The sequence below is a fragment of the Eublepharis macularius genome, chromosome 16 (genome assembly GCF_028583425.1).
Source record: "Eublepharis macularius isolate TG4126 chromosome 16, MPM_Emac_v1.0, whole genome shotgun sequence".
In the NCBI taxonomy this organism is placed as follows: domain Eukaryota; kingdom Metazoa; phylum Chordata; class Lepidosauria; order Squamata; family Eublepharidae; genus Eublepharis; species Eublepharis macularius.
In genome coordinates, this window is record NC_072805.1 from 3,608,427 (window position 1) to 3,636,009 (window position 27,583).

At 43.9% G+C, this 27,583-nt stretch overlaps 1 protein-coding gene across 1 annotated transcript in view; it reads right to left on the minus strand.

Annotated features, from left to right (window-relative positions):
- EFCAB6 (EF-hand calcium binding domain 6) overlaps nucleotides 1-27,583 on the minus strand; it is a 213,855-nt gene that overhangs the window by 132,656 nt on the left and 53,616 nt on the right. Inside the window, exons 8-14 of the mRNA XM_055000612.1 lie at nucleotides 25,994-26,142; nucleotides 18,214-18,324; nucleotides 14,463-14,574; nucleotides 5,625-5,795; nucleotides 3,688-3,759; nucleotides 3,408-3,568; nucleotides 1,632-1,802 (exon numbers count right to left, since the gene is read on the minus strand). Coding sequence (XP_054856587.1) covers nucleotides 1,632-1,802; nucleotides 3,408-3,568; nucleotides 3,688-3,759; nucleotides 5,625-5,795; nucleotides 14,463-14,574; nucleotides 18,214-18,324; nucleotides 25,994-26,142 — 947 coding nt within the window. The remainder of the gene's footprint in view (nucleotides 1-1,631; nucleotides 1,803-3,407; nucleotides 3,569-3,687; nucleotides 3,760-5,624; nucleotides 5,796-14,462; nucleotides 14,575-18,213; nucleotides 18,325-25,993; nucleotides 26,143-27,583) is intronic.

The following is a 27,583-nucleotide window of genomic DNA, read 5'->3' on the forward strand; positions in this document are numbered from 1 at the left end:
GGGATATCTTGAGTGGTGGCCACTTCTGCTGGGCACTCCAAAACCCAGCAAGGGGATTTGCGGAGGGGTTGGGATTCCTCACAAGCACGTACTCTGGGCAACTGAGCTCTCTCAGCCACTTGCTACTTTAGATTAAGTGATGGGGGGCAGAGGATGAGGGTGTTAGAAGAAGGGACTGGCGATGCCTCTTGCTCAGGCCTTTAGGACTGCCAGCAAAGAAGAAGGAAGGCAACAACTATAATTAGATAGAGAGGCTGCTATCAGTCTCCTTCCTGCCAAGGGAACTTCCTTCCTTCCCTTCTCTCCCCCTCCTCTCTCTCTTCTTCCCTGCATGCACCAGGAGAGGCAGCATGGTGTCTCCTCCTGAGAGAGATGACCTACTTTCAATCTAAAGCCATCCTAGCTCGTTAGATCAGTTACTAGTTCTTTCTCTCCACTAAACTTATGTAAATATATTTCTTAAGATAAATAAACAGTTATTGGTTCTCTAACTTGGATGAGAGCTTTCTGCGCGCAGTTTGTTTAGTTAATGTGCCTTAACTAAAACCCAATAGAGGGACCCCAGACTGCTTGTGGTACTTACCACCTCCATTTCCATTTTATTAAGAAAAGGGGGGATATGGAAACCTTCCTGAGACACTGCACCCCCAGGCATGGCCTCCCCTTTTCTGCTGGTCAAGACCGGCTTATGCTTTTAGAATTCTGCTTATGTTTGCCGGGCCTCTTAATGGGCTCAGGGGTCCCTCTTCCAGACCTCTGAACACTACCCCAAACTACAGAAATAAAAGACTGAACCTCTTTGACTCTTTCTTTCTTGATGCATGATAATATTTTATTTATTTATGAAAGCATTTGTATTATAGGTTGGAGTACACTTCTTCCCTGAGAGGTCCAGGATGGGAGATGCACCCACCCTCTCTACTTCCATTAGAGACTGAAAGGAAACTTCTTCCCTCAACAGATGAGAAGAGTTGGCTCCATTTTTCTCCATTGTGGCATGGGGGAGGGCCTCCGGCAACTATTTTGCACATGCACCCCAGGCAGGCTCACTGAGAAAGGCACGGAAGGGGCCTGGTCACACTCTCTCCAATGGCATCCCCCCCACCCCCTGCCCCGCCATCCACTTCACCACTTTCAGCCAGGCAAGGGAAGGGGAAAGTACAGCGAGAAGTGCCACTCCCCTCCCCCCGCGCCCACCGAAGCTCCCAGGCTCGCTGTTCCCAGCCATGGCAGGGAAGAGGAGGCTGCACTGCCCGCTACTGCTGCCTTTACAGGGCTTAAACACCCCGCAGCTGGGCTCCTGCAGTTCTCTGGCTGAATCAGAGACAGCTCTTCTGTTGCTGACCCACTGCTGACTGCCCTGGGGGGGGGGGAAGAGGAACGTCCCCCCTAGCTTTGGGGCATGGCTCCCCTTCTGATTAAGATGCTGAAGAGAGCAGGGGGAGAAACACAAGAAAGAAGGGCTGTGGCTGGAACAGGCAGAGAATCCGGAGATTCCATTTCAGGCAAAACATCTGAGGAACTTCCAATGAAAATGAAACTTCTCAGGAGAGTTCTGTATGTCTCTTCCTTGCTCCTAATCTTTAGCAGGGAGCTGTCTACATTAGCAGTCACAAACACTTGTACGATACCTCTCTGAAAGGTTTGTCTGCCTTTCTTCTTCCCTCTGCTGCATTCTGTGGGGCGAAGGGCTTTTTTTAATGCCTATTAATTCCTTTGGCAGATCAGCAACTCCTAAACTATGTAAAAGCATTCTGTAGAGGACCCCTTCTGAGGTATCGTCTTGATACTTCTGATACAGCCTGAATAAAACACATAGATTTAAAATAATTACAATGCTTGCCTGGGGAAAAAAATCTGGAACATATGTACTGCATATCTGTGTGCAAGGGTCCTAGTTTTCTTTGGGGTCAGATCCCAAAAACTGTTAATCTGCCCCTTTCATGGATTAATTTATTTATTAAAATGTGTCAATCATCCCCTAAGTCCCGCCTTTCCTCCAGGACTCTGAACCAAATCTTGCGATTTAAGCCTTATGCAAATCCAAGGACTTGCCAGCCAATCAGAGCTCACAGAGCTCCCCTGCAGGGGAGGGGGTGAGCCAGCTTCAGATTAAATTGAGGAAAGATACTATTCCTCTCAGACAAGGAATCACAGTTCCTGCTAACAGCCTAAGCTTAGACAGGCTTTTTTATTTTAGTTTTTAGTTAGCATTTGGGGTCAGGTTAGGAAAAGAAACATGTTTTTAGTAAAATAAACAAGTACATTGTTCTGTGCCCAGGTTCTCCAAGATCTCTGAGCCTTGCTACAAGTGACATTTTACACGTGAAGGATAAAGGATCACTTTCGCAAGTCTTTCTGGGAACTGAAGTTCCTCTCCCCGACCCCTTTTCCTTTTGTTCCTTCCCCTCACTGCCTGAAGAGACAGAGAAAGCCTGCGGCAACAGCAACTTTTCCAAACCGTTCCTCCAGTCACAAGCCTGCTCTCAATGATCTTTGGGGCAGGCAGCTGCAACTTTCTCAGCTTTCTCCGGAGCATTCCCCCCACCCCCCAGCAAGACGATTTGCAAAAGTTGCTGTTGCCGCAGGCTTTCTCTGTCTCTTCAGGCAGCGAGGGGAAGGAACAGAAGGAAAAGGGGTGGGGGAGAGGAACTTCAGTTCCCAGAAAGACTTGCGAAAATGATCCTTTATCCTTCACGTGTAAAATGTCACTTGTAGCAAGGCTTTCTGTGAGGCAAAGGAGTGGCCTAGAACCTGAGCAATAAGCCTGTTAGCTGGGGTAAAAAGGTCACAATGAACCTTGAATGCTGAGGAACCTCATCTGGAGAACAAGGAATCAAATTCCCCTTCAGTGTTTGTTTTTGATAATTAAGGCACACTTTCAACGTGTTAAACCCCAGTGGGAAAAGTTTAAAATCTCCATGGCATGCAGACCAGTTGTACATTCCATATTTATTATTCTGCACAAAACATTCACTTGTTATACACCTTATTTTCTGTAAATAAATGTTTTGTTCAGTTCCATCTGCATCTGTGCAGTCAAAACAGCTGTGAAAATAGGGTTTATACTTAACTCATAATTAAATATCATATTATTCTTTCAGGGTCATAAGAAGCCTTTAGGGAACTTAGAGCTTACATGCCACCAACTAGTTAAATAAAGCTCCTCTCTCCCCTTTTTACTGATTGTGGGTGGCTAAGGTGGGGTTTAAATAAATAAAAAGAGAAGCCAGAATACGAGACTTGGATACTAGTGAAAACTGTTTATTAAAGAACTTCATCTCTCTAACCTGCTTCCTCAAATCAAGGCCACTTGACTATCAGTATATAAGATACTCACAGAATGAAATACAGAAAAAAAGTAAACATATTTGAAGGGACCAATATCTGTCATATCAGCAACTTACGCAATAAAATGGTCATCAGTTAATGAAGGACAGTAGATCTGAAGAACTTTTCGGAAATTATTTCTGCTAATAACTCCTTTGTTTCGAGGATCACAAGCCTGCAATGCTTTGTCAAATTCATTCCAGTACCCTTTGATTTGCTCAGTTAGAACATCTTCTGCCTAATATGCAAGAATGTTGACAAGGGAATTCAAACATTTACAGTGAATTGGATCATTCTGTGTAGCAGAATTATACATTGAAACAGATAAAGAATCTTAGTTTTAAAGAAGTTACTTACAATATTCCAAGCTTCAAGAACAGCAGATGGCTTTTTAGCCTTCTTTCTACCATTAATCCATTTGGAATCCGTCTGTGTAAATAATATGAATTAAAACTTCCTCAATATGGCACAAAGTCAAGAGCAACAGATTTGAAGATTTTTTAAAAAGATTTTTAAAAAATCGCTGATGTGGGAAAACGAGGGACAGCCTTACAGTGGCTTGACTCCTTTTTCTGCAGTCGGGGATAGAGGGTGGCACTTAGGGAAGACCTATCATCACGCTGCCCACTGGAGTGCAGTGTCCCACAAGGGGCGATACTCTCCCCTTCATTGTTCAACCTTTATGTGCGCCCCCTCGCCCAGCTGGTACGGAGTTTTGGACTAGGTTGTTGCCAGTATGCGGATGACATCCAGTTGTATCTGTTGATGGGTGGCCAGCCCAGCTCTGCCCCGGATATCCTGATAAGAGCCTTGGAGGCTGTGTCTGGCTGGGTGAGGCAGAGTTGACTGAAGTTGAACCCTGCGAAGATATAGGTCCTGTATTTGGATTGTGGGCCATTAGATTTGGGGATCTGGCTCCCAGCCTTCGATGGGATGGCATTGGTGCCTGCTCCGATGGTCAGGAGTCTGGGAGTGATACTGGATGCCTCCTTGTCAATGGAGGCCCAGGTTATAGCAGTGGCCTGGTCTGCTTTTTTCCATCTTTGGCAGGCCAGGCAGCTTGTCCCTTAGCTTTCGACCCTGGACCTAACAACAGTGATCCATGCGATGGTCACCTCCAGATTGGGCTACTGTAACTCACTCTATGCAGGGCTTCCCTTAGGTTTGACTCGGAAATTACAATGGGTCCAGAATGCTGCTGCACGCGTGTGTTCAGCAGTGTTCCATTTAGGATGCATATTACTCCCATCTTGCAGCAGCTGCACTGGCTCCCCATGGAGTTCCGGATAAAATTCAAGGTGTTGGTTTTGACCTCTAAAGACCTTAGTGGACAGGGACCAGAATACCTACAGGACTGCCTCTCACCATATGTGCCCCAGAGAGTGCTGAGATCAGCCAACAAACATCTACTGGTGGTCCTGGGCCGCAGGGAGGCTAGACTGGCCTTGACTAGAGCCAGGGCCTTTTCAGCCCTGGCTCCAGCCTGTTGGGAGTCTCTGTCAGAGGATACGTGGGCCCACCAGGATCTTCTATCATTCCAGCGGGCCTGCAAGACTGAGATGTTTCACCAGGCATAGGGTTGAGGCCAGTCCAACAGTCAATCTGGAAAGCCTCCCAACTGGTCTCCTGTCAAGGGGGCCCTTCCTTATGAGTTGCAGCTTAACTGAAAAGCCCGTTCCCCCTCCTTTTTGCCCCCCCTTGTGCATTATTGGCAGGGATGAAGTGTAAGGTTGCTGCCTGGGGGTGGTGTTAACAGGAATTCTGTGTTTTTATTGAAGTTTTAATGTAAATTATGTTTTACTGCTGTAATCCACCCTGAGCCCGCTTGTGGGGTGGGGCAGGATAAAAGTTTAAAAAACTGACAGACAAATAAAAGCCATGTCTTTTTATATGTATATATACAACAAGGTGTGTGAATATTTAGAAAAGGCTGTAAGTGATATCATAAAGCTATTATATTTATAAAATCATACAGGAAAAAGTAGAGATGCTGGCAAATCCCAGCAACAGCAGGAAGCGGGGCTGCAGGAGTTTCTGTATCCAGAGAAACTGAAGTCACTTCAGATCTGGGTTGAAAGAACTGAATATCCCAAATGGGACCGAATAGGTGCATACAGGGCAGGGCAGGATATCAGGTGGTGATATCTGGCCCCAGGCTGAAATGGTATGGACAAATAAATCTAAAAAAACCCCATTTTCTATTTCCAATCACCCTATGCAGTAATTAAATCGTCTAAATCAAATAATAAAGAAATAATTTTGCCCCAAGTAGTAAGGTACAGATGAATACTTACTAATGCATCCTTGTCTTCAAACAGGTTTAAAAATTTATTGTAGCTAACTTGCCCAGTGTGCTCTGGGTCAATGATCTTGATTAGTTCTTGAAAGTCATCATCACTTATTTGGAACATGATACAGTCTAAAATCCTACGGAGTTCATTTCTTGTGATCTTTCCATCTTGATTCTAAAAAGATACACACAAGCAGATATAACGGAAGATTAAGGATCATTCAACTTATTCTATAATTATTAATAAACTGAAAAGCATTTTATAAATCTCAAAATAAACAAATGAAATGGGATTTTACTTTTTGCCTGCTATAACCACAGGAAATGGAAGTGCCTCAACGTCCTTCCTGCTAGATTGCTTTATTTTCTTCTTTGAAAAGAATACACTTTGTATTTCTTGCCCTCAATTATCACTGTCATTTATGTTCTCTTGAATAGTACAGCTGTTTCTCAGAACTTGTCAGGGCAAACCAGCACAGTGGAACCACTGGACTAAGTGGAGGCTGAGAAGCCACGGTAAAGGGGTGGCATTATGAATGGCACACAGCTGAGATGCACATTTGACTGACTAACTTGGTTCAGTAGGCTACCATTAAGGGATCTGTAATCAGTGATAAATTGTATCACCCATTTAATTTAACTGAAAGCCAGGCCTTAATCTGTACTATGGCTTATCCCATGTAGACACTCAGTCATAGAATACATAAAGAAAGAACAGATGAAAATGCACCTGAGAAAATGGAGAATGGGGATTAGGGTGAATGGAGTAGCTTTTCTACATAGACTGAGCCCTAGCATCTTTTTCAAAAAAGTGTGCAGGTATTGATTTAATGAAACTATTATCGTGGTGGAAAAAAGGATATGAAACACAGGAAGTTGGCAGCTTCCCTCGCATGCAATCCTGAGGCTTGTACACGTGCAAAATCAAGTATGGAATTTGCACATGAACTAGCCTTGGAGAGAAAGGTGGGCAGGTCCAAATATACATGCCATACATATTTAGATGAAACTGCAATAATTAAAATATCCCCCATTGCTTCTTCTCCTAATCTGTGCTGGGCTTGGAACACAGATGGGTTGAATACAACATCAGGTCACCTGCACTGTAAAGCCCAGTGCAGACAACAACCCCAACTGCACATATGGGGAAGGAGAGCAGAAGCAAGCATGCTGGCCCCACCCCCTACCTCCGTGTGATCACCTGGCCATCTGCAGGGTGAGACCACAGAGAGGAAGCAATCGTGATGAGATCAGGGTTACTAGTTTCTGAACTTCACTGATCACGAGGAGGGAGAGTCAGCCCAGCCCTCTCCACGTGGTCACTCCTGCAGATGAAGATATGATCACATGGGAAGCAGGGCCAGTATGCTCACACCCACCTTCCTTGCTCACACATTTGGGAAACGTGTGGGACTGTCATCTGTACCAGGCTTAAGCCCAGAAGGTAAGGGCTTGAGACAGTAGTGTTTTATGCATGGTCACTTTATAACGTCTCTGAATCAGTTCTGCTTTCCATATTCTCCAGAGTTCTGCATGTGTTGGGGGGTCATGGGAAGCAGAAACGGGGTTTGACCGGTTTTAACCGGTTTTTCCACCTGCGCTCATTCCCCGATTTTTTTTAAGCCGATGGCATGTCAGTGCAGAATGAAATACTCGAGTTCTGCTTTTGAGCCCCCCCCCCCTCATTCTCAGGAGCTGATTGGTCTATCATCCTCAGCTCCCGTTACTTTTTCTGCCTTTAAAAATTAGCGATACCGCAGTAACGCTGCTGTGATGTGAGAATGATTTTTTTTATTAGCAGTAATGCTGCTATAATATGACCACTCTTTTTTGTTTGCAAAGTAGTAACGCTGCTATGATATGTAAACAATTTTGTCTGTTTTTTTGGTGGGGGGGAGTCAGCGGTACTGTGGTAATGCTGCTGTGAAACGTAATACATTTGTAATGCATGATTTTCCTCAGAAAAGTGATCGTCAGTGTTTGAAGTTACAGCACTGAAAATGCCATGAAGAATAAAACATCAAATATGGAATAAGTTTAGTGTTCCTCCTGCAATGGCAGCTCTTCACCCCTGCCATTTTAATCTAATAATGAGGTAACATTTCTGCAATGGAGATTTTGATCCTGTTAGGTAAATTGTCCTCTTGGCGCCAAAAGCATTTCCCCCTCACTGTGCTGTTTAGTGTCATTCTCCTCATAGCAGGTTCATGGATACGGCTGCTATTAGAGCCCCTGGAGGCCAAGGGGTATCTTGGAGAGAGCGGAAGACGCTTGATCTCCTTGATATATGGGGGGAGGAGAAGGTGCAGGAGGCCTCTGAGAAGATCCCACCGGAGATGTTGGTCAGGGGGCACAGGAGGACGGCTTTTGAATGCCACACAAAAGCCAAGGCTATGCGACAGAAATACAAAAGGGTGGAGGTGACTTCCGGTTTGGGATTCATGGAGGTCTAACGCAGCTCCACTTGCGGAGCTGAGCGGACTGCCGTTTTAACCGGCCGGTGGGGTGAAAATAGCCCACGGCCGACTGCTCTCAGGCGGGGAGCAGGCAAAGAACGCTCAAGACCCTAGGGTGAGCTAGATCTCGGACGAGGGGGGGCTCTACACAACGGGTCCCCTCCCGATCCTTGAGGTCCCACCTTGCGACGGGTCGGCTATAATCTCTGCGGCAGTTTTGGGGCCAATTCGGCTGGCATAAGACTTACATACCCAAGCTTCGATTGGGGGAAGAAGCTGAGAGGAGAACTTAAAATCGAAACAGCGATTACAACCCGAGAAAAGTGAAGAGAAGGTAAAGATCATTATCTTCTGATACGGGACAGATTGATAAAAACAGAGAGGAAAAAAAGTAGATTTTTAAACTGCAACAGACTAGTGAAAAGGAGGGGAAGACTCGGCAGGAATTGTATTTGAAAAGAGACTAAGTTTAAAGAAGTTATTAAAGAAATTGGACTATTGTTTTGAATACCTGTGGCTTTGGAGCTGTGAGAAAAAGACACCATCGCGAGATCTGCTGTGGGAAGACGGGAGACAGGAAGTGCGTAATAACAATAGAGTGGCTGGAGAGAAGCGGCCCTTGCTGGAGGGCAGGAAGTAGGGAATCGCCACTTTTGAAAGGGGAAGGGTCGCGGCTTCAGCGGAAGAGGAAGTAGGCCATCTTGGATTACAAAATCATAGAGAAACCATAGAGAAAAGACGCCCGACATTTTGGACTCTTTAAAATTTAATTTTTACAAGAAGACCGGGACATTTAAAACAGAAAAACGTTAAATTTTACGCCACGGAGTTAAGGAAGAGAGCGGATTCGTGGGAGCGAGCTAAAGCAAGCCCCACGATGTCAAAAAAAGAGTGGCAATCGGCAATAGAAAACCTGGATAAAAACCTGGACAAAAAACTTTTAGATATGATTAAAGAACTTAAGGACACGAAATTGGAGCTGATAAAAGAGGTTAAAGAGGTTACACAGACAGTAAAATCGGAGCTGTCAGAAGTGAAAAAAGGTACGGAAACAATACGAAGTGAATTACAAGGAATGCAGCAGAGAGTTAAAACAGTAGAAGACGCGATGGAGAATTTAGCAGACACGCAACAAACAGAGATGAGATTGGTGAAGGGGAGAATGTCAGTTGCAGAAACTAAACATATGGAGAAGCAGCTACGTTTTCCTGGCTTGCCAGAAGTGGAAGGAAAGTCAGCGCAAGAACAGATGACTGAGGTGTTGGCTGAATACCTGGGGAAGGAGGAAGAGGAAGTTGTGGCTATCCTAGATGTGGCATACCGTGTGAATTCGAGAATAGCAACCCAAAGGAAACTACCAAGAGATGTGATTGTGCAGTTTACAACACGAAATATGAAAGAGAGGATTGTGACAAAACAGTTTCAAGATCCATTGGAGATTGATGGCAAGACGATCATTATAATGAAGGAACTGCCCAGATCAGTGTTATTGGACCGGAAAAAATATAAAGTGCTAATTCAGATTTTGAAGGACATGAAAATTAGGTACAGATGGGAGTTACCGGAAGGAGTGTCCTTTGAGTTTGGAGGGGCCAAAAAACGCATCAGATCTGAGCGAGAGATGGAGCGATTTATTAAGGACAATGAAAAAGACTTACCAACAAGATCATGAGTATGGAGTGTAAAGTATTATCTTGGAATGTAAATGGACTAAACTCACCGAATAAGAGGAAAAATATTTTTCACTGGCTACTAAAACAAAAATGTGATATTGTTTGTTTGCAAGAGACCCATATTAGAAAACAGGATGTAAAATATTTAAAATCCGGAAAACTGGGCAAAGAATTTGTAGCGGCCTCCAACAAGAAAAAAAGAGGAGTGGTGTTGTACATAAAAGAGGAGCTACAGCCAAAATTTGTTATGAGAGATGTGGAAGCTAGATTTGTAGCAGTGGAATGTATTTGGAATTTAAAGAGAGTGTTGGTAGTCGGACTTTATGCACCTAACGGTGCAAAAGAAAGCTTCTTTGAGGATTTAAGGAAGCATTTAGACGATCTTGCATATGACCAGATAATTCTTGCTGGAGACTTCAATGGAGTGACAGACTTGGAACTAGACAAAAAGACTACAACGGCACAAAAGAAAAGAGGACTATTACCAAAGCTTTTTTTTGAGTTGATTCAACAAGAGACTCTTGAAGATGTATGGAGGAGAGAATATCCTAAAAGCAGACAGTTTACTTTCTATTCTGCAAGGCATTTTACATTATCAAGAATTGATATGATCTGGGCCTCAAAAGACTTAGCGTTATGGACTAAGGAGGTAGAAATAATGCCGATGGTAGGCTCAGATCACAACCCAATTATGTGGAAATTTGGAAGAAGGAGAAAAAGGAAAGCATGGAGAATAAATGAGGACTTGTTACAGGAAAGAGAGAATATGGAAATATTGAGAAGAGAGACAAAGTTTTTTATACAATACAACGTGAATAAAGAAGTACCAACCAATAAAGTTTGGGATGCTTACAAGGCGGTTGTAAGGGGCATACTAATGGACTTAAATGGTAGAGCAAGAAAGAAGAAAAAGGAGAAAAGACGAGAGATTGAGGAGAAAATAAAAGCCAAAGAAATACAGCTAAAAAAGAGACCAGGGAAAAAGAAGGTATACCAGGAAATTAAAATACTTCAAGAACAGCTAACAGCAATGAGCAACAAAGAATTGGAGTGGAATCTTAAAAGACTGAATCAAAAAGCGTTTGAGGGTGCTAATAAACCTGGGAAGTACCTGGCATGGCAATTGAAGAAGAAAAGGGAAAAGAAAATAATAAATAAAATTTGTGAAGATAACAAAACGTACTTGGAGCAGACTACCATTAGTAGAGCCTTTTATAAATTCTACGCTAAGCTGTATAATAAAAAAGAAGTAAACAAAGAATCAATAGCGTCATATTTGGAGAAAACCAAACTTCCAGAAATTTCGGAAGCTTGGAGAAATAAGTTGAACAGTGAAGTAACTGACGAGGAAATAAGTAAGGCAATACAATCTGCAAATCTAGGAAAGGCGCCAGGGCCAGATGGACTTACGGCTAAATTCTATAAGACAATGGCTAATGAACGGGCACCATTCCTAAAAGAGGTGATGAATGGGGTTTTAAGGGATCAAAGGATTCCAGACACTTGGAGTGAAGCGAATATATCATTGATCCCAAAAGAGGGCCAAGACCTGACTAACGTGAAAAATTATAGACCTATATCGCTACTCAATAATGACTATAAAATTTTTGCGAAGATATTGGCGGAGAGATTGAAGGGGTGGCTCTCGGAAGTTATAGAGGAGGAACAAGCAGGCTTTTTGCCAGACAGACAAATAAGAGACAATTTAAGGACAGTGATCAATGCTATTGAATATTATGACAAGCGTTGCGGCAAAGAGGTTGGTTTCTTCTTTGTAGACGCTGAAAAAGCGTTTGACAATTTAAACTGGGACTTTATGTTTGCCACTATGGAAAAGCTACAATTGGGAGAAAGATTCATCAGAGCAATTAAGGAAATTTACAGAGACCAGACTGCAGCAATCGTGGTGAATGATGAATTGACCAAGAAATTGACGATAAGTAAAGGAACAAGACAAGGTTGCCCGTTATCTCCATTGTTGTTCATTTTAGTATTGGAGATTCTGATGATACAAATACGTCAAGATGAGGAAATTCGTGGAATAAAAATAAAGGACTATTCATATAAGGTCAGAGCATTTGCGGATGACATAATGTTAATTGTAGAGGACCCATTGGAGAACATGCCAAGAGTGATAGATAAGATCAAGGAGTTTGGAGACTTGGCAGGTTTCTTCATTAACAAAAAGAAGTCAAAGATACTATGCAAAAACATGACTAAGCAGAAACAACAATTGTTGATGGAAACAACGGATTGTGAAGTAACAAGTAAAGTGAAATATTTGGGAGTCGAATTAACTGCAAAGAACATAGACCTATTCAAAAACAATTATGAAAAACTATGGACTCAGATAGAGAGAGACTTGATTAAATGGAATAGATTGAATTTGTCATGGTTGGGTAGGATTGCAGCAGTTAAGATGAATGTGTTACCAAGAGTAATGTTTTTGCTACAGACAATACCAATCATCAGAGACTCCAAACAATTTGAAAAATGGCAGAGGAAAATATCAGATTTTGTTTGGGCAGGCAAGAAGCCTCGAGTGAAAGTGAAAGTTTTACAAGATGCAAAGGAAAGAGGCGGAATGCAACTGCCCAATCTGAGACTTTATCACGATGCAATCTGCCTAGTTTGGTTGAAAGAATGGATGACATTAAGGAACAAGAAACTATTAGCCCTAGAGGGATATAAAAAAATATTTGGATGGCACGCATATTTATGGCATGACAAAGTAAAGGTCAACTCGATGTTCCTGCATCACTTTGTTCGGAGAAGTCTATACATAATCTGGAAGAAGTACAGAATTTATCTACAAGAAGGAACTCCTTTGTGGGTGGTTCCATATGAGGTGATAGACCCGAGAGCTGTTGATAATGAACAACAATGTTTAACGTACAAAGAAATAACTAAAACTGAAGCATCCAAACTCAGAATAAAGACACAAGAGGAACTATCACCTAACTACGACTGGTTCCAGTATAGACAGATCAGAGACTTATATAATTCGGACTCTGTAAAGGGAGGTATACGAATAGAGAATTCGGAACTAGAGCAGACCCTTCTTAAAGAAGATAAGAAAAGAATATCCAAGGTATACCAAGTACTGTTGAAGTGGTATACCGAGGATGAGATAGTTAAAACACAAATGGTGAAATGGGCTATAAACTTTAATAAAGAAATAACAATGGAGGCATGGGAATACTTGTGGAAAACTACAATGAAGACAACGACATGTACTAATATCAAAGAGAACATCTACAAAATGATCTATCGTTGGTACATGACACCAAAGAAGATTGCGCTAGGGAATTTGAATACTTCTAATAAATGCTGGAAATGTAAGAAGCATGAGGGCTCCCTCTATCATATGTGGTGGTCGTGTGAGGTAGCTAGGCAGTACTGGGGGGAAATAATAAGAGAAATGAGTGAAATTTTACAATTTCAAATTAATAAGAACCCAGAACTCCTGCTACTGAACTTGGGAATGGAGGGAATTCCAGCCCAATACAGGACGTTGATATTTTATATGACAGCAGCAGCTAGACTTTTGTATGCGCAAAAATGGAAAGTACAAGAAGTGCCAACTATTGAAGATTGGATTTACAAATTGCTGTATATGGCTGAAATGGATAAGATGACAAGAAAACTGAGAGATCTGGACTCAGGGCAGTTCAACACAGACTGGGAGAAGCTGAAACAATATCTGGAGAAGAAATGGGAGGTGGGAGGAAAACTGTGGCAGTTTGAGAACTACTGAAGCATTGAAGTAGAGGGGGGAGACTTTACCGGGGGGAGAAGAGATAAATGCGAATTAATAAGCAGTCAGATTAATAGATTGATATATATATAGATATATATAGGTTAACAAACAGAACATAGAGAAAATAATTAATTATAAGGACTAAATATAAGGATTGATTAACTCTCAATATTTTCTTTCTTTCTGGTAAGTTTTGTACCAAACTGAATGTCTGAAGATATAGATGGGTCAAATTGATTGACTACGTGAGGAGAGATATATAGAATTATTATAAAAAGATAGAATGAGTAATATATAGAGAATAAGTCAAATTGTTTGATATAAATGAATGTATGATCTATATGGTTTATGATATATAGAAATATTTGAAATTGAAAAATGGGATAAATTGTTTATCTAAGATGGAAACAAAGACTTACAGTTTGGGCATACAATGTTAAAAATAGTTAAGGATGTACTGCTTAGAATAATGGAGAATATATATTTGTTTTAGATAGAGGAAGCTAATAAAAGTAAGGGAAAGGGGACAAAGGGTTGGAAAGCTGTTGGAAGTCAACAAAAAGGGGGGGAAAGGGAGGGGGTTAGTGATGAAAAAAATGGGGAAAATTGAATGTAAATGTGAAAATAATGGATTCTAACCCAATAAAAATTTTTCAAAAAAAAAAAAAAGAAATACAAAAGGGTGGTGAGTGACTCAGCCATAGGGCTGAGGACTGAGTTACCCATACCTTTAATATAAGCATACTTCCGTTTTGAGTGGTACACATTAACTTACAAGGGCCTCCCATGATATCACATTTTTGGCTATGGGCTTACACCACTGTAGGTTATTTTACCTTACTGAGGCAAATTGTGTAACTAAGGAAAACCTCTCTTAAATTCTACCAATTTAGCAAAATATTTTAGGAAACAAAAAACAAGGTTAAGTAATGCCTATAAATAATTGTTCTCACTCTGTCAAGCGTAAGGAAGGCTTTCTTCAGGGATAAATATGCATCTTGGATATGTCCATGCAGCTTTAGGAGGATACGGTCGCTTGAGAAAGCTTCATCTAACTTTCTGCTTCTGTAAGAAGAAAACCTATGCAATAAATATGTATCTTCAATAAACATGGTGTTTTCCATGGGCTGTGTCTCTGTAGGATAGGCTAGGCTCTACTTCCTGACTCGAGAGGTTCCATTTCCTGATCTTTGACCTGCCGGGCTCCAGTGGTGGGAGGAAATTTGTAGCTGAAAAGAATAGTCTTTAGGTATAGTTCTTATTTTGTCCCTTAGTTCTATGAGGATATAGTTTAAGGGATCCCCAAATAATATGCACCCTAAAAAGGTCGGTACTGCCAGATTGATCTTAGAAGAAAAATCCACTGACCAGTCCATTAGCCACAGGTTGTCACATGCAAAGACAGAGGAGGTTATAGTCCATGATGCAAACCTTCAACATTCCCTGAATGTTTTATTTTACTCCTCTCACTGAACATCATTCAATACTTTTTGTGTATGGATGCCCTCACAAAGAGGTGGGCACAATGATGGCAAACAATGAACCTTCATGTGATCTCAACAAGAGAGTCAGATTTCCCCTGTACCGGGTCAGAGTCTGGGGTTGTGACATCCTCCTGCAGCCCCTAGGGATTCCAGTCCCCCGGTGGGGGCGGGGATCCCCCGCTTTCACCCTCCATCCCCTGTCTCCACTTACCCAGCCAGCAGGGGAGGAAAGTATGGGAACGGGCCTCCTGGGTGTGCTCCTGGGGCAGTGGGTCTACATCACTGACAACACTGTGGTGCCCCAAGAGCACTCTTGTGTTTCACTGCAGGCTGATGAATTGGGCCCACTTGAGGCCCAAATCATCCTGCTGAGAAGCGCAGGAGCACTCCTGCACCTGCGTGGGGATGTCAGTGGAAATGCCGTCACCAGAAGTGATGTCATTGCACAGCCGTGGGCCCCCGCACGCTGCTCACGCACAAATGCATCATTAGGACAGGAATAAAGATGTAAGAGCTAGGCCTCCCCCCTCCCACTGGGAGGGTAAGGGGACCTAGCAACCCCCTCTCTTAGTCCAGCCATGGTGACTTACATTTGTAATCCACCAAGTCTCAGTGAGAAAGGTGGACTATTGTCAGATACACCTCCAGCATATCTGTCATGTGTTATGGATTTCTTGCTTCTTAGTGTACCTCTGAGAACACGCAGAGGGAAACCTGTTTTGCTGAATGGTTGCTAGCTGCTTATCTTGCAGGTGTTTTGATTACAATTTCCTGGCAGGTCTGAGAACGTGGCCTTGAAGTTTCAGCAGAAACAGCACCAAACTCCTAAGAGACTGAGCAGAGCTCATCCTTTCCCTCCTCCCCTCTTCCCAGGCTCACTGTGCCAAAATCCTAACGGACTAACTTTCCCACAGGGGGGCAAGGACTTTGACTTTTAATTAACCTTGCTTTGCTACCATGAGTCACTTCAGCCAATGATCCTGTCATAGCATCTTGATACTGGAAGGTGGGTTTGGGTTGAATCATCCTGTAAGAGTTTCCCAGGGTGTGAAATGCTAATGGAGGGAGGCTTCACTGCATCCTGAGGAGGTTCTTTTGCATACGGATTGGTGCAGAGAATCCCTGCAGAGAATATTAGCATATCAAGCACCCTGGGAAACTCTTACAGGTTGACTCAGCCCAAACCCACTTTCCTGAGTAGATATAAATTACCTGCCAACATCTTCTCCACACTGTGATACTGAGAGATCTCTGTCTTTGGGTGCTACACCTCTGAAGATGCCAGTCACAGCTGCTGGCGAAACGTCAGGAACTACAATGCCAAGACCACGGCTATACAGCCCGGAAAATCCACAACCATTGTTCTCCGACCGTGAAAGCCTTCTACAATATATCTACTACTAAATGTCCCCAAAGGATGCCCTCCTTCAAGTTTCATGAAGATTGGATCCCAGGGGACAAATTTTCTGGGCCCCAAAAGAAGGTGCCCCACCCACTCTCCATTATTCTCTATGGAGAAAATATCTGGAGGCTATCCTGAGAACTGGGGGTGGCATTTTTCACACAAACTTCCCCCAAATTCAGAGAACCTACTCCTGACTGTTCCCTAAGGACCCACCAAGTTTCAGGAAGATTGGACCCTGGGGGCCAATCCTATGGGCCTCTGAACAAGGTGCCACCAGCCACTCCAGTGCTTCCTAAGGGAAAAAAAGTGAAAGCTGACTCCCACTGCAGAAATGCACTGGGGCAAGGCTGCCATGGCCAAGACACACTCCCAAATACAAGCTGAGTTCATTCCAGAGAAAGCCCAACAGAACCAAAGTGAGGCAAGGGGACCAGCATCACATCAGAGAATCACATCCATTCCACCCACATCAAACTAAAGCAAGGGACACTGTTGCAACTTAGCCCAATAGAATCAAATTGAAGCAAAGGAATGGAATCCCCCTAGAACCAAAGTGAAGCAAGAAGACCAACATCACATCAGAGAATCACATACATTCCACCCAAACCACATTGAAGCAAGGGACACTGTTGCAATGTAGCCCAACAGAAGTAACCTGAAGCAAGGAACTGTCTTGTGTTTGTGGTCTGGGTACTGCTTGGTTCTGTTCTATGGTATTTAACCACTACACTAAATCTAGACATCCAGATGGCAGCCTTGTATAGATCAATATTGTCATAGTGTCAGACTTGTTTTACAGTTAAGGAATCTCAAGTTTGCTTATGGAATGTGAGATAATTATGAAAGGGAGGTGAAATGAAGCTCTTGGGGGTATGAAAAGGGGGCATATGACAATGCTCAGGACTCCAGTAGGCATGGGTCACATCATTAACTTAATCAGATAAATCAGCCCGCAAAATCTCAGTAACTTGTAGAAAAAAAATTCTAAAGTATAATAGATGTATAAAAAATGTTTGAGACGTTATATTAAAAAAATAAGATTTTCTGTAAAACATAACATGCAGCAAGTTTTACTGACAGATCAGAAACATAGAAAGCATAAAGAATAATGCTGAGAAAACGAGGCCCTAATTTTCAATAAAATCTTAATGAACGATTAGATTCAGAATAGTAGAACCTACATGACTTCATTGAAGTGGGGGAGAGCACCGAAAACCACCTGCCTTATTTTCTAGGGAACCTTCGGAAGATTATCGGGGGGTTATAAATGAGAAGGTCAGTAATGAGACAGACAAGCCTTCCTGGAAAAATGCTTGCCTGGTGACCACCACTACAGGAAGCATCTGCTGGAATTTTAGGTGCATTCTCTCCTCACACATCCTATTTTAGACGAACAGCTACGAACAACTAGAATTAATGGCTGTGGCTCCATCGGAAGTGGCAAACTTGGTTTTTTGCTGTGTTATTTTATTTTTTCCTTTTACTTCCTTTATACTCTGCCTTTCCCCCAAAGGGGACCCAAAGCGGCTTGACGTCATTCTCCTCTCCTCCATTTTCTCCTCACCACAAATCCTGGGAGGTGGGTCAGGCGGAGAGTGTGCGGCTGAGAGCCCAAGGCCACCCAGGGAGCTTCCGCGGCAGAGCAGGAAATCGAACCTGGGTCACCCAGATCCCAGTGCGTCACTCTCGCTATTACAGCACACACTAGTTCTCATGTATGTAAAACAGGGGTGATGGGGGGAAAGTTAGAGCTAGGGCCCTCTAAGGAAACCAGGGACTAGAATCTCTGAAATGCAACTGGAACATTTTTCTTACCTGTTGTGTTTTCTTGTAGGAGATGCCCAGTCATCATCAAATATAATAGGGTCTTGAAACTTATCTAAAAATCTCTCCCAAGCCATACTTTTGGACACTTTGATTCCAAATCTGATCAATAAAAATACATATGTGTTTTAAAATATTGCATTTTACATATAAGCCCATACACAGTTTGTCAAAACTGAACTTCACTGCCTTGGGGACCACATTTGGGTGGAAAGGTGTTGGTGGTGAGAATTAAAAAGAGGTAAGTTTGCAGAGTTTGATATTAGCGCATTGGAAATAAATAGACAGACTTCTGTGGTTTTAGCTCTAGAAAATACTTTTACAACATATCAGGAAAAAGGGTACATTTGGTAAGAAAATAAAGAATATCTAACTAACTAGCTACATCTTGATGGCTAGAGAAAAAGACTGAGATAGACTTAGAACTGAACAAAGAGCAATAAAATCTTAGTATCTGTTTCTCCAATAAACTGGTTCATCCAACAGACAATCCTAGATTCCTTCTTTTAGACTAAAGACTCCCCTTTCTAGGGCGGGAACTTTACTTGAGGCCTAAGTGGTCCTATGCTAACTAGCTATCTGACTAAACAAACAGAATAACAATTTAACTCTTTCATGACTGAACATAGGACACTTGCAAAAATCCCAACAAAAGGTGGCATAGAAATGTTTTAAATAAATATGTAAAAAATTTAATTTAGCCAGATTTAGGAAGCAATCTTAAGCAAGTCTTTTCAGAAGTAAGTTCCATTTCATTCAGTGGAGCTTACTCCCAGGAAAGCATTATTAGGATTGCAGCCTTAATCTAAACTAGGACTGTATCTGTACCTGTGGCAGAATGCAGAGGGAAAGAGGAGCAGCCTGGATTACTTTAGACCGCAGGTGGAGGAATCACATGCTTAATGCTCACCTGCTTGAAAACAAGCTCTCAGCAGTGGGGAAATGGCACAGCAGGGGGCAAGCTGGCCTAGAATATTTTGACCTGACATGCTAGTTTACTTTTACTTGCAACGATTTCTTTGCAGCTTTCTTTATATTCCCCATCTGTTTCCTCTACATAGGCTAGACTAGATACTGGGAAAAGAAAAAGCTACCATATCATGAAAACCAATAAAATTCAGTCAAACCCAATGTATAGTTGTGTTACTTTAAACTAAATACCCAATTAGAGCCACTTTTAGTCTAAATTATCTCTCTCCCACGTGGCTAGTCCAGAGGAAAATCAAACCAGAGAGAGAGAGAGAGAGAGAGAGAGGAGGTTTTGGCTGAAAGAGCAAAGGAGTGAGGCTGCTACGGGAGGGACTGGCTGTCAGACCTGCAAGTAAGTCAGTCAGTAAGTGAATAAGGCAGACCAGTAAGGCAGCAACACACACTTCACACGTCTTGACGAGGAGGGTTCCGTGATCTAGAGGGGTAGCACAAGGAGCTGCTAGAGCGGTGAGTCTTTTTCTGTTGCCTTCCTTAACTGCTGGGGGAATTTGCTGAACTTACTGTGTGGGAGGACAGTGTTTGGGGCTGTGTGAGAGTGTAGAGCCTGTTGTAAAGTGGTGCCAGTTGGTGTGTTTCTGTTTGTCTTTTTGCCTGAGTTGGAGCTTATTGCAGAGGGGGATTGTTACTAAATGGAGAGTGTCTGTTTTGCCTGGGGCTAACTGCTGGTCCCACCCTCTGCTGAGTGAGCCTTGATTGAATTAGGCTCCTCCTCACCAGAGGCACATCACAGCCATCTGGGCTCTGAGAAGGAGCAGGAAAGGGACCTGCAGCTAGAAGAGCACTCTTGGAACATACGTGGAAGGCGATGATGTCGACAGAAGGCCCCTTTCCAGTCACCTGCATGGAGTGTGTCATGTTTGTTTTCCTCCCGGAAGAGAAGACGGACTTCACTTGTCAGAAGTGTAAGCTGGTCAGGCTTTTGGAAGAGAAGATTCAGAGCCCAGAGGAGAGGATCACCTCCCTTCAGGAAATCAAGGGAGAATTTTATTGAGAAGAGCCTGGGGGTTCTGCACAAGCATCAAGAAATAAGTCCAAGAGAAGAAGGAAGAGTCCATCTCCCGTCTGAGCCTCCTCTCAGTTCTGCGGTACAAACCAGAAGACGTGGACTAAGGCAACGCTCTGGTCCACTGGAGCTCAAGAACTGTTTTGAGGTGCTTGAGATGGTGATGGAGATGAGAGTAGAAGGAGAACCACAAAAACCTTGAGGAGGGAGTGAAGAGGGTATGGAGCCACACGGAAGTGGGAGAAAACGGAAACTGGTGGTCATCTGGAACTTTCTGCTGAGGGGTATGGAACGTCATGTGACCAGGCCAGATCCCCTGCTATGAGAGATGTGTTGCTTGCCAGGAGCCAGAACTCAGGATATTACAGACCAGCTGCTGAAACTGATCAGACTTACTGATCAGTACCCGTTTGCGTTGGTTCATGTGGGAACTAATAACACGGCCGCGAATGCCATTGCAAGAATTAAAGAGGACTATGAAGCTCTTGGAAGGCAGTTGAAGACAGTGGGGGCACAGGTGGTATTCTCTTCTATTCTTCCAGTCAAAGGAAGAGGAATGCAAAGGAAGCAGACCATACTCAAGATGAATCGTTGGCTGAGATGGGGGTGCCGGAAGGAGCGCTTTGGGTTATGGGACCACGGGATAAGTTTCCTTAGAGAAGGCCTTCTAGCACATGATGGGTTTCACCTCTCAAGGTCAGAGAAGAACATGTTTGGAAAGAACCTGGAGAGCTTCATCAGGAGAGCTTTAAACTGATGCCGCAAGGGAAAGGGGATGATCAACATGGAGATATCAATGAAGAAGTGATAACAGCCGAGGCCCACCTGGGTAGGACAGATCAAACAAAGGTACAAGGCTACAAGTACCTATATACCAATGCCCAAAGTATGGGTAATAAGAAGGAAGAACTTGAGCTTCTCTTGCAAACAGAGGGCTACAATATAGTAGGAATTACTGAGACTTGGTGGGATGATTCCCATGACTGGAATGTGGTAGTGGATGGGTACGACTTGTTCAAGAAAAAACGGAAGGGTAGAAGAGGGGGTGGAGTGGCATTGTATGTGAGGAGAGGGTTTGATTGTCAGCAAGTTCTGGAGAATGTAGTTGACAGCCCAGTGGAAAGTATATGGGTGGAAATAAGGGGAGGAAGAACAAAGGGTATTGTTGGAGTCTGCTACAGACTGCCTGACTAGGGAGAGGAAATGGATGTTGCCTTCCTTGAACAGATTGGTAGAGTATCCAGACATCAGAACCTTATAATTCAGCTTCCCTGATGTGTGCTGGGAGACAAGCTCAGCAAAGTGACAAGAATCACACAACTTCCTGACCTGCCTGGCCAATAGCTTCCTTTTTCAAATGGTGGAGGAAGCTACAAGGGGCTTGGCCATACTAGACTTAATATTAACCAATAGGGAAGAATTGGTAGAGGGGGTGAAGGTGGTGGGGACCTTAGGGGGAAGTGACCATGTCCTCCTTGAATTCCAGTTGCTGTGGGGGGCCAGAAAGTTCGTAGCCAGACTCGTAGGTTAGATTTTTGTAGGGCTGAATTCAATCAACTAAGAGGCTTGATGAGAGTCACTCCATGGGGGAGTGTGCTGGAAGGGAAAGGAGCGAGTGAATGGTTGGCTCTTCTCAAACATGAGCTCCAGAATAAGTTAAGGGAGAAAAAGGAAATGTTCAGGATATGGAGAGAAGGACATACCTCTAAAAAGGAGTATATGAGGGTTACTAGGTACTGCAGATCAGCCATCAGAGATGCCAAAGCTCAGTATGAGCTGGGTCTGGCCAGGGGGCCTTGCTATAATAAGAAAAACTTCTACAGATATGTGAGAAGTAAACGCAAGGTAAAAGGCAATTAGACCACTGTTGGCAGTGGAAGGAGAAACTCTGATGGATGACAGAGAAAAAGCAGACAGGCTTAATGACTTTTTTGCCTCTGTTTTCTCCCTAAAGAACTTGAGCCCATCTAGAGATGGTAGTAGACACGACAGGACACCTGGGGGGGGCTAGTTGACATTGACGGAGAGGTTGTGGAGAGGCATCTGGCTGCATTGGACGAATACAAATCCCCTGAGCCGGATGGTGCGCACCCAAGAGTCCGCAAAGAACTTTCTAGAGAACTTGCAGAGCCTCTGTCCATCATCTTCAAGGCCTCCTGGAGGACTGGGGATGTGCCACAAGATTGGAGAAGAGTGAATGTTATCTCAATCTTTAAGAAAGGGAAGAAGGATGACCCGGGAAACTACAGGCCGATCAGTCTGACTTCTGTTGCTGGGAAGATATTAGAGTAGATTTTAAAGGGATTGAGCTGGCAGCATCTGAAGGACCACTTAGTGATCCGGGGAAGTCAACATGGTTTTGTTCCCAACAGATCTTGTCAGACCAACCTGGTTTCCTTCTTTGATCGAGTGACGAGCTTACTGGATTGTGGGAACTCTGTCGACGTGATTTACCTGGATTTCAGTAAAGCTTCTAATAAGGTTCCCCATGACATTCTAATGGATAAACTGGAAGACTGCAGACTGGACTATAGGACAGTTTGGTGGATAGGGAACTGGTTAGAGGACTGCACCCAAAAAGTGGTGGTCAATGGCATTTCATCAGATTGGAGGGGGGTGTCCAGTGGGGAGCTGTGGGGCTCGGTTTGGGGCCTGGTACTTTTCAATATTTTTATCAATGTTCTAGATGAAGGGGTAAACGGGCTACTCATTAAATTTGCTGATGAGACCAAACTGGGAGGAGTGGCAAACACCCCAGAAAATAGAGTTAAAATTCAACAAGACCTGAATACTCTGGAGAAGTGGGCAGTTGTGAACAGGATGCAATTCAACATAGAGAAGTGCACTGTATTACAGCTGGGCCACAAAAATGTGAAGCACAAATACAGGATGGGGGAATACACTTCTGGGTAGTAGTGTATGTGAAAGAGATCTTGTAGCAAGAGTGGACTGTAAACTAAATATGAGCAGTCAGTGTGATGTGGTGCAAAAAAGGCAAACTCAGTCTTGGGTTGTATCGAAAGGGCCATTGCATCGAAATCACAGGAGGTCATAGTCCCTCTCTATACTGCCTTGGTCAGGCCACCCCTGGAGTACTGTATGTAGTTCTGGAGGCCTCACTTCAAAAAGGACAAAATTGAGAGGGTGCAGAAGAGAGCGACGAGATTGATCAGGGGTCTGGAGATTGAGCCCTACGAGGAAAGGCTGAGGGCCTTGGGAACGTTTAGTTTGGAGGAGATTGAGGGGGGACATGACTGCTCTCTTTAAATATATGAAAGGCTGTCATTTGGAGGAGGGCAAGGAGCTGTTCCAGTTGGCAGCAGAGGATAGGACTCGAAGCAACGGGCTTAAATTACATGCGGAAAGGTACTGGCTGGATATTAGGGAAAACTTTTTCATAGTCAGAGTAGTTCAAAGGTGGAATCAGCTGCGTAGGGAGGTGGTGAGCTCCCCTTCACTGGCAGTTTTCAAGAAGAGGCTGGATGAATATTGGTCAGGGATGCTTTAGGCTCATTCTGCATTGGGCAGGGGGTTGGACTAGAAGGTCTGTATGGTCCCTTCCAACTCTGTGTTTGTGTGTGTGATTCTGTGATCTCAGTGTCCATTACATGTGTGAGTGTGGGGGAACTAGTGACTTCTGCATTGACAGGATGTCCAGGAACCGAAACAGATATAACAAGGGGGAGGGAGAAGGGGCTCTTGATGTGTACCTGAATTTACCTTTGTGCCAATGGGGAAAAACTGCTACTGGTCCAACTTGGTGCATAACTAGGATCTGTGACTGCGTTGGACAAAACTTCGAAGCTTAGTTGCTCATTAGTGAACTCTGGATTGCAAGTCAAGAATTCAGGCTATGATAGGACACTGCAATCCTCCTATGGAATAAGCATACCTTTGATGGCAGGTGATTTAGAAGGTTGACGTTCTTGGCACAAGTCTGCCAACAGCAGTTAGGACATGGGCAAATGGTCCTTCCTGGTTTTATGACTGTACCAGAAAGAGCCACGTTTTATCCTGCAGACCCAGGTCATGTTTTATGGTCAAGAAGGTGTGAAGAGCTCTGAGGATTACAAGGGGCTTGGATCAAGTGCTTTCCTGAGGCATCCAGGATCTCAGGCTGTTCCCATGCCTGGAGTACTTTTTACCCTTTTTTTTTGCTTTGATCAAGAGACCTTCCTTTCATGGGCAAGATCCAACAGCAACCAGGAGCAAACCCTGACTCTCCCCAAAGAGGCCTCAGTGCAACAAGGACGGGGAGGCAGTGGCAGCATCGGACAGTACTGGCTCAGTAGAATCAACTCTGTACAGAAACAGACTGGCCAACAGCTGCAGTTAGCAACCAGGCCTAGCTGGCCCAGGGACAGCCAATCGGAGGGCTCCTGAAGCAGAAGATGGACAACTGATGGCCAATGGGAAAGGGAGAGGAGTGATCCCCCACCTGTTTCTTGGGTTATAGGCCAAGCAACTGGGATGGCCATCGGCAGGATTGAGGGACTGGAAGCCTGAGATAAAAGGGGTAGAATATATGCCCTTTAAAATGGAGTCCCCAAGAACAGGCCAGGGAGGAAAGGCTGTTGGTCTGGGGGAGCAAACATCCCAGGAATAGGGAGGAACAAAGTGGTGCATTGTGAGGCTTGGAGGAGACCCCACCCAACACGGCAAGATGGCAGAGGGCCAGCAGGCAGGGCTGGAGAGGGAGGAGCCTCACAGAAAAGGAACCCTATTTCTTCGGTTTCATGTAAGCAAAGTATTTTGAAGGGGTCACCCCGCAAAAAGGGATAAGATCTCCAACTGCTGACACCTGACTGCCCTACTTGATGGAATGGAAACACCCCCATGGGTTTATCATTCCACATAATGTATAAACGGAACTGTTCAAGGGGCTTTTAAAATTAGCTTTACAATAATGTCTGTGAAACTTGGGCAGCTTCCAATGTTTTTTGTATATATTACGGTGGTTTATTGCACTGTTTGCCACTTTTGCAGTTTAGCTCTGTGGCATTATTTGTATGTGTTCTACTGTTCTACTAGGCTGGATCAAACCGTCCTCCAAGTAGCCTTCCTTTAGCCTCAGGAGCCTCCCTCCAGCTTAAGTGGTTCTTCCTCCAATGGAACAGCCCCAAGTGGGAGGAAGTCTCCACAGACGAGAGGAAGGCTTCAGACTTAAGCCAAAAAGGAAGGTTGCATGTAACTGTTTTCAATACACAGATTAATAAAACTTTGTTCAGAGGAGTGGCAGGATAGGGGTAGGATTTTCCTCATTGTCTTGAATTATACCGTTTTTAATGCCATGTTCTCCAACGCTTTTGGCTCTTTCAGATAGGTAGGCATGTTGCTCTGTAGAAGAACAGCAGGATTTGATTCCAGTGACACTTCAGAGACCGACAAGATTTTCAAGGTATAACCTTTCATGAATCAAAGCTCTCTGAAGAAGTATCTTCAGGGAAGAAAAGTAGATGCCTCTCAAAAGTTATATCCTGAAAATCTTTTTGGTCTCTAAGGTGCCACTAGAACCAAAGCCTGCTGTACTTATGGCTGTGTGTTCGATACTTTTCCTATTGCACTGTTTGTAATTGTGTAACCTGCCTTGAGTCTCAATGAAATGTAAATGATAAATGAAATAAATAAACTGAACTTTAGATTCTACACACTAAAATATACACGTTATATCATCAATGCAAACATTCTTCATTATGGATACCACCTCTCCAGAATAGTGATGGCATAAGGATGCTATGCCAGAATATGTTTCTCAAAGGAAAACAACATAGCACTTACCTATTCATTAGCTCTTGAAAAACATCAGCCCGTATGGGAAATATAAATGTGTTAAGAACTGATTTTAAATATTCCAAAGAAACAAACCCACTGCGACCAACATCAAATGCTCTGAAGGCGTTTACGAGATCCTGATAGACTGCATACAACTGCAAAGAAAATAATTGATAGTGCTTAATTTCTTTTTTAAAAAAGCAAGCCCAGGAAGCTGTTTTAGACAGTAAGGCTCACAGATGCTCCCCTTCAGACTGCGAAAACGGCATGGGAGGGAAACTCCTCCTTCCTGCACGCCCTACTCCCAAGCTGAATTGGGCCCCACGTGGGCACACGGCTCATGTTAGCTGAGACTTTACATCAGATCAGAGGACTCTTGAGTCCTGACCTGACTTGTGTTACCTATGCAGCCTAGTTGGCCCTGAGGCATTTGTTTTCCGTGATAAGAACCAGTCAACCCTATTTGTATTGAATCCATTCAGACCTTCTTCAAACTGTGTGTTGTCTGAGACTCTCTCTACACAAGATCTTACATGGGGACGCTCAAGTGACTTCTGTGTGGTCTTACATTCAAGTGTCCTCTGTCTCCCTAATGGTGTTTGTGTATCTACCATGGGAGAACAAGTGTAAGATTTTTCACCTGAGGGTCCCGGTGTAAGATGTCACCCCAACATTGGATGGAAAGTTCAGCAATATGGAGAGAGTCCAACATGTATATATAGTGATCTGTCTATGACAAAGGAACCGCCATCAATTCCCCCACCCTCAGATCACCTTCCTCTTGCCCAGAACAAAATACTCGATCAAGACTGTAACCTGTACAGCCAGTTATTACCTGAGACAGGCCCATGGGTGTCACAAGGGCCAGGAAATCCTGAGCCACTCTTGACAAGGCAGTCTTGGCATGAACGTTGAGGTCCCCAAGAACAACCAGCCTCGAGGTCCTAAAGACCACCCTCCGAGAACATCTTTGTCAGCTCAGGCAGGGAGACTTTTGGGCAGCAGAGTGGGCAGTATACCCACAGAATGCCAGTCCTGTCTCTCAGTCCCAGCATTAGGTACACAACCTTGAAGCTGAAAGTGTACCAGATGGGGCAGTGTGCTAGGGGGATAACATCCTGTGATAGACTACAGCAACACTGCAGACCTATTCTGATGTTAGTGGATGGTCTAAAGAAAGTATATGATACTTTGCAGGAGGGAACCCCCTGATAAATATGATACAACATGTCTTAGCTCGTCAGGAAGCTCCTGAGGAGGCCCATGGCATGAGATAGTTGCAACCTGAAACGGGCAATACAAATGGCACCCCCATGCCAGTGGCAAAGGTATGATTATTGTCCAGGAGCTCCTGTCCCCAGAACAGCACAGGACAACATGCCACAGCAGGCCTAGGCAGAGCCAGCGACGCAGGGTTAGCAACTTGGGTCCTTGGCGTGGCACCAGTTACCCCGACAAGAGGGTGGCTGCTGCTACTTGGCCTTAATGAGCCTGATAATGAAGACTGCCACAGTCCAGTTGCCATGGCAGGTGGAGCTTGATTGCCAGACGAGGGCAAGCTGGAAGATTTACAAAAGGACAGGGATGGTCCAGGGG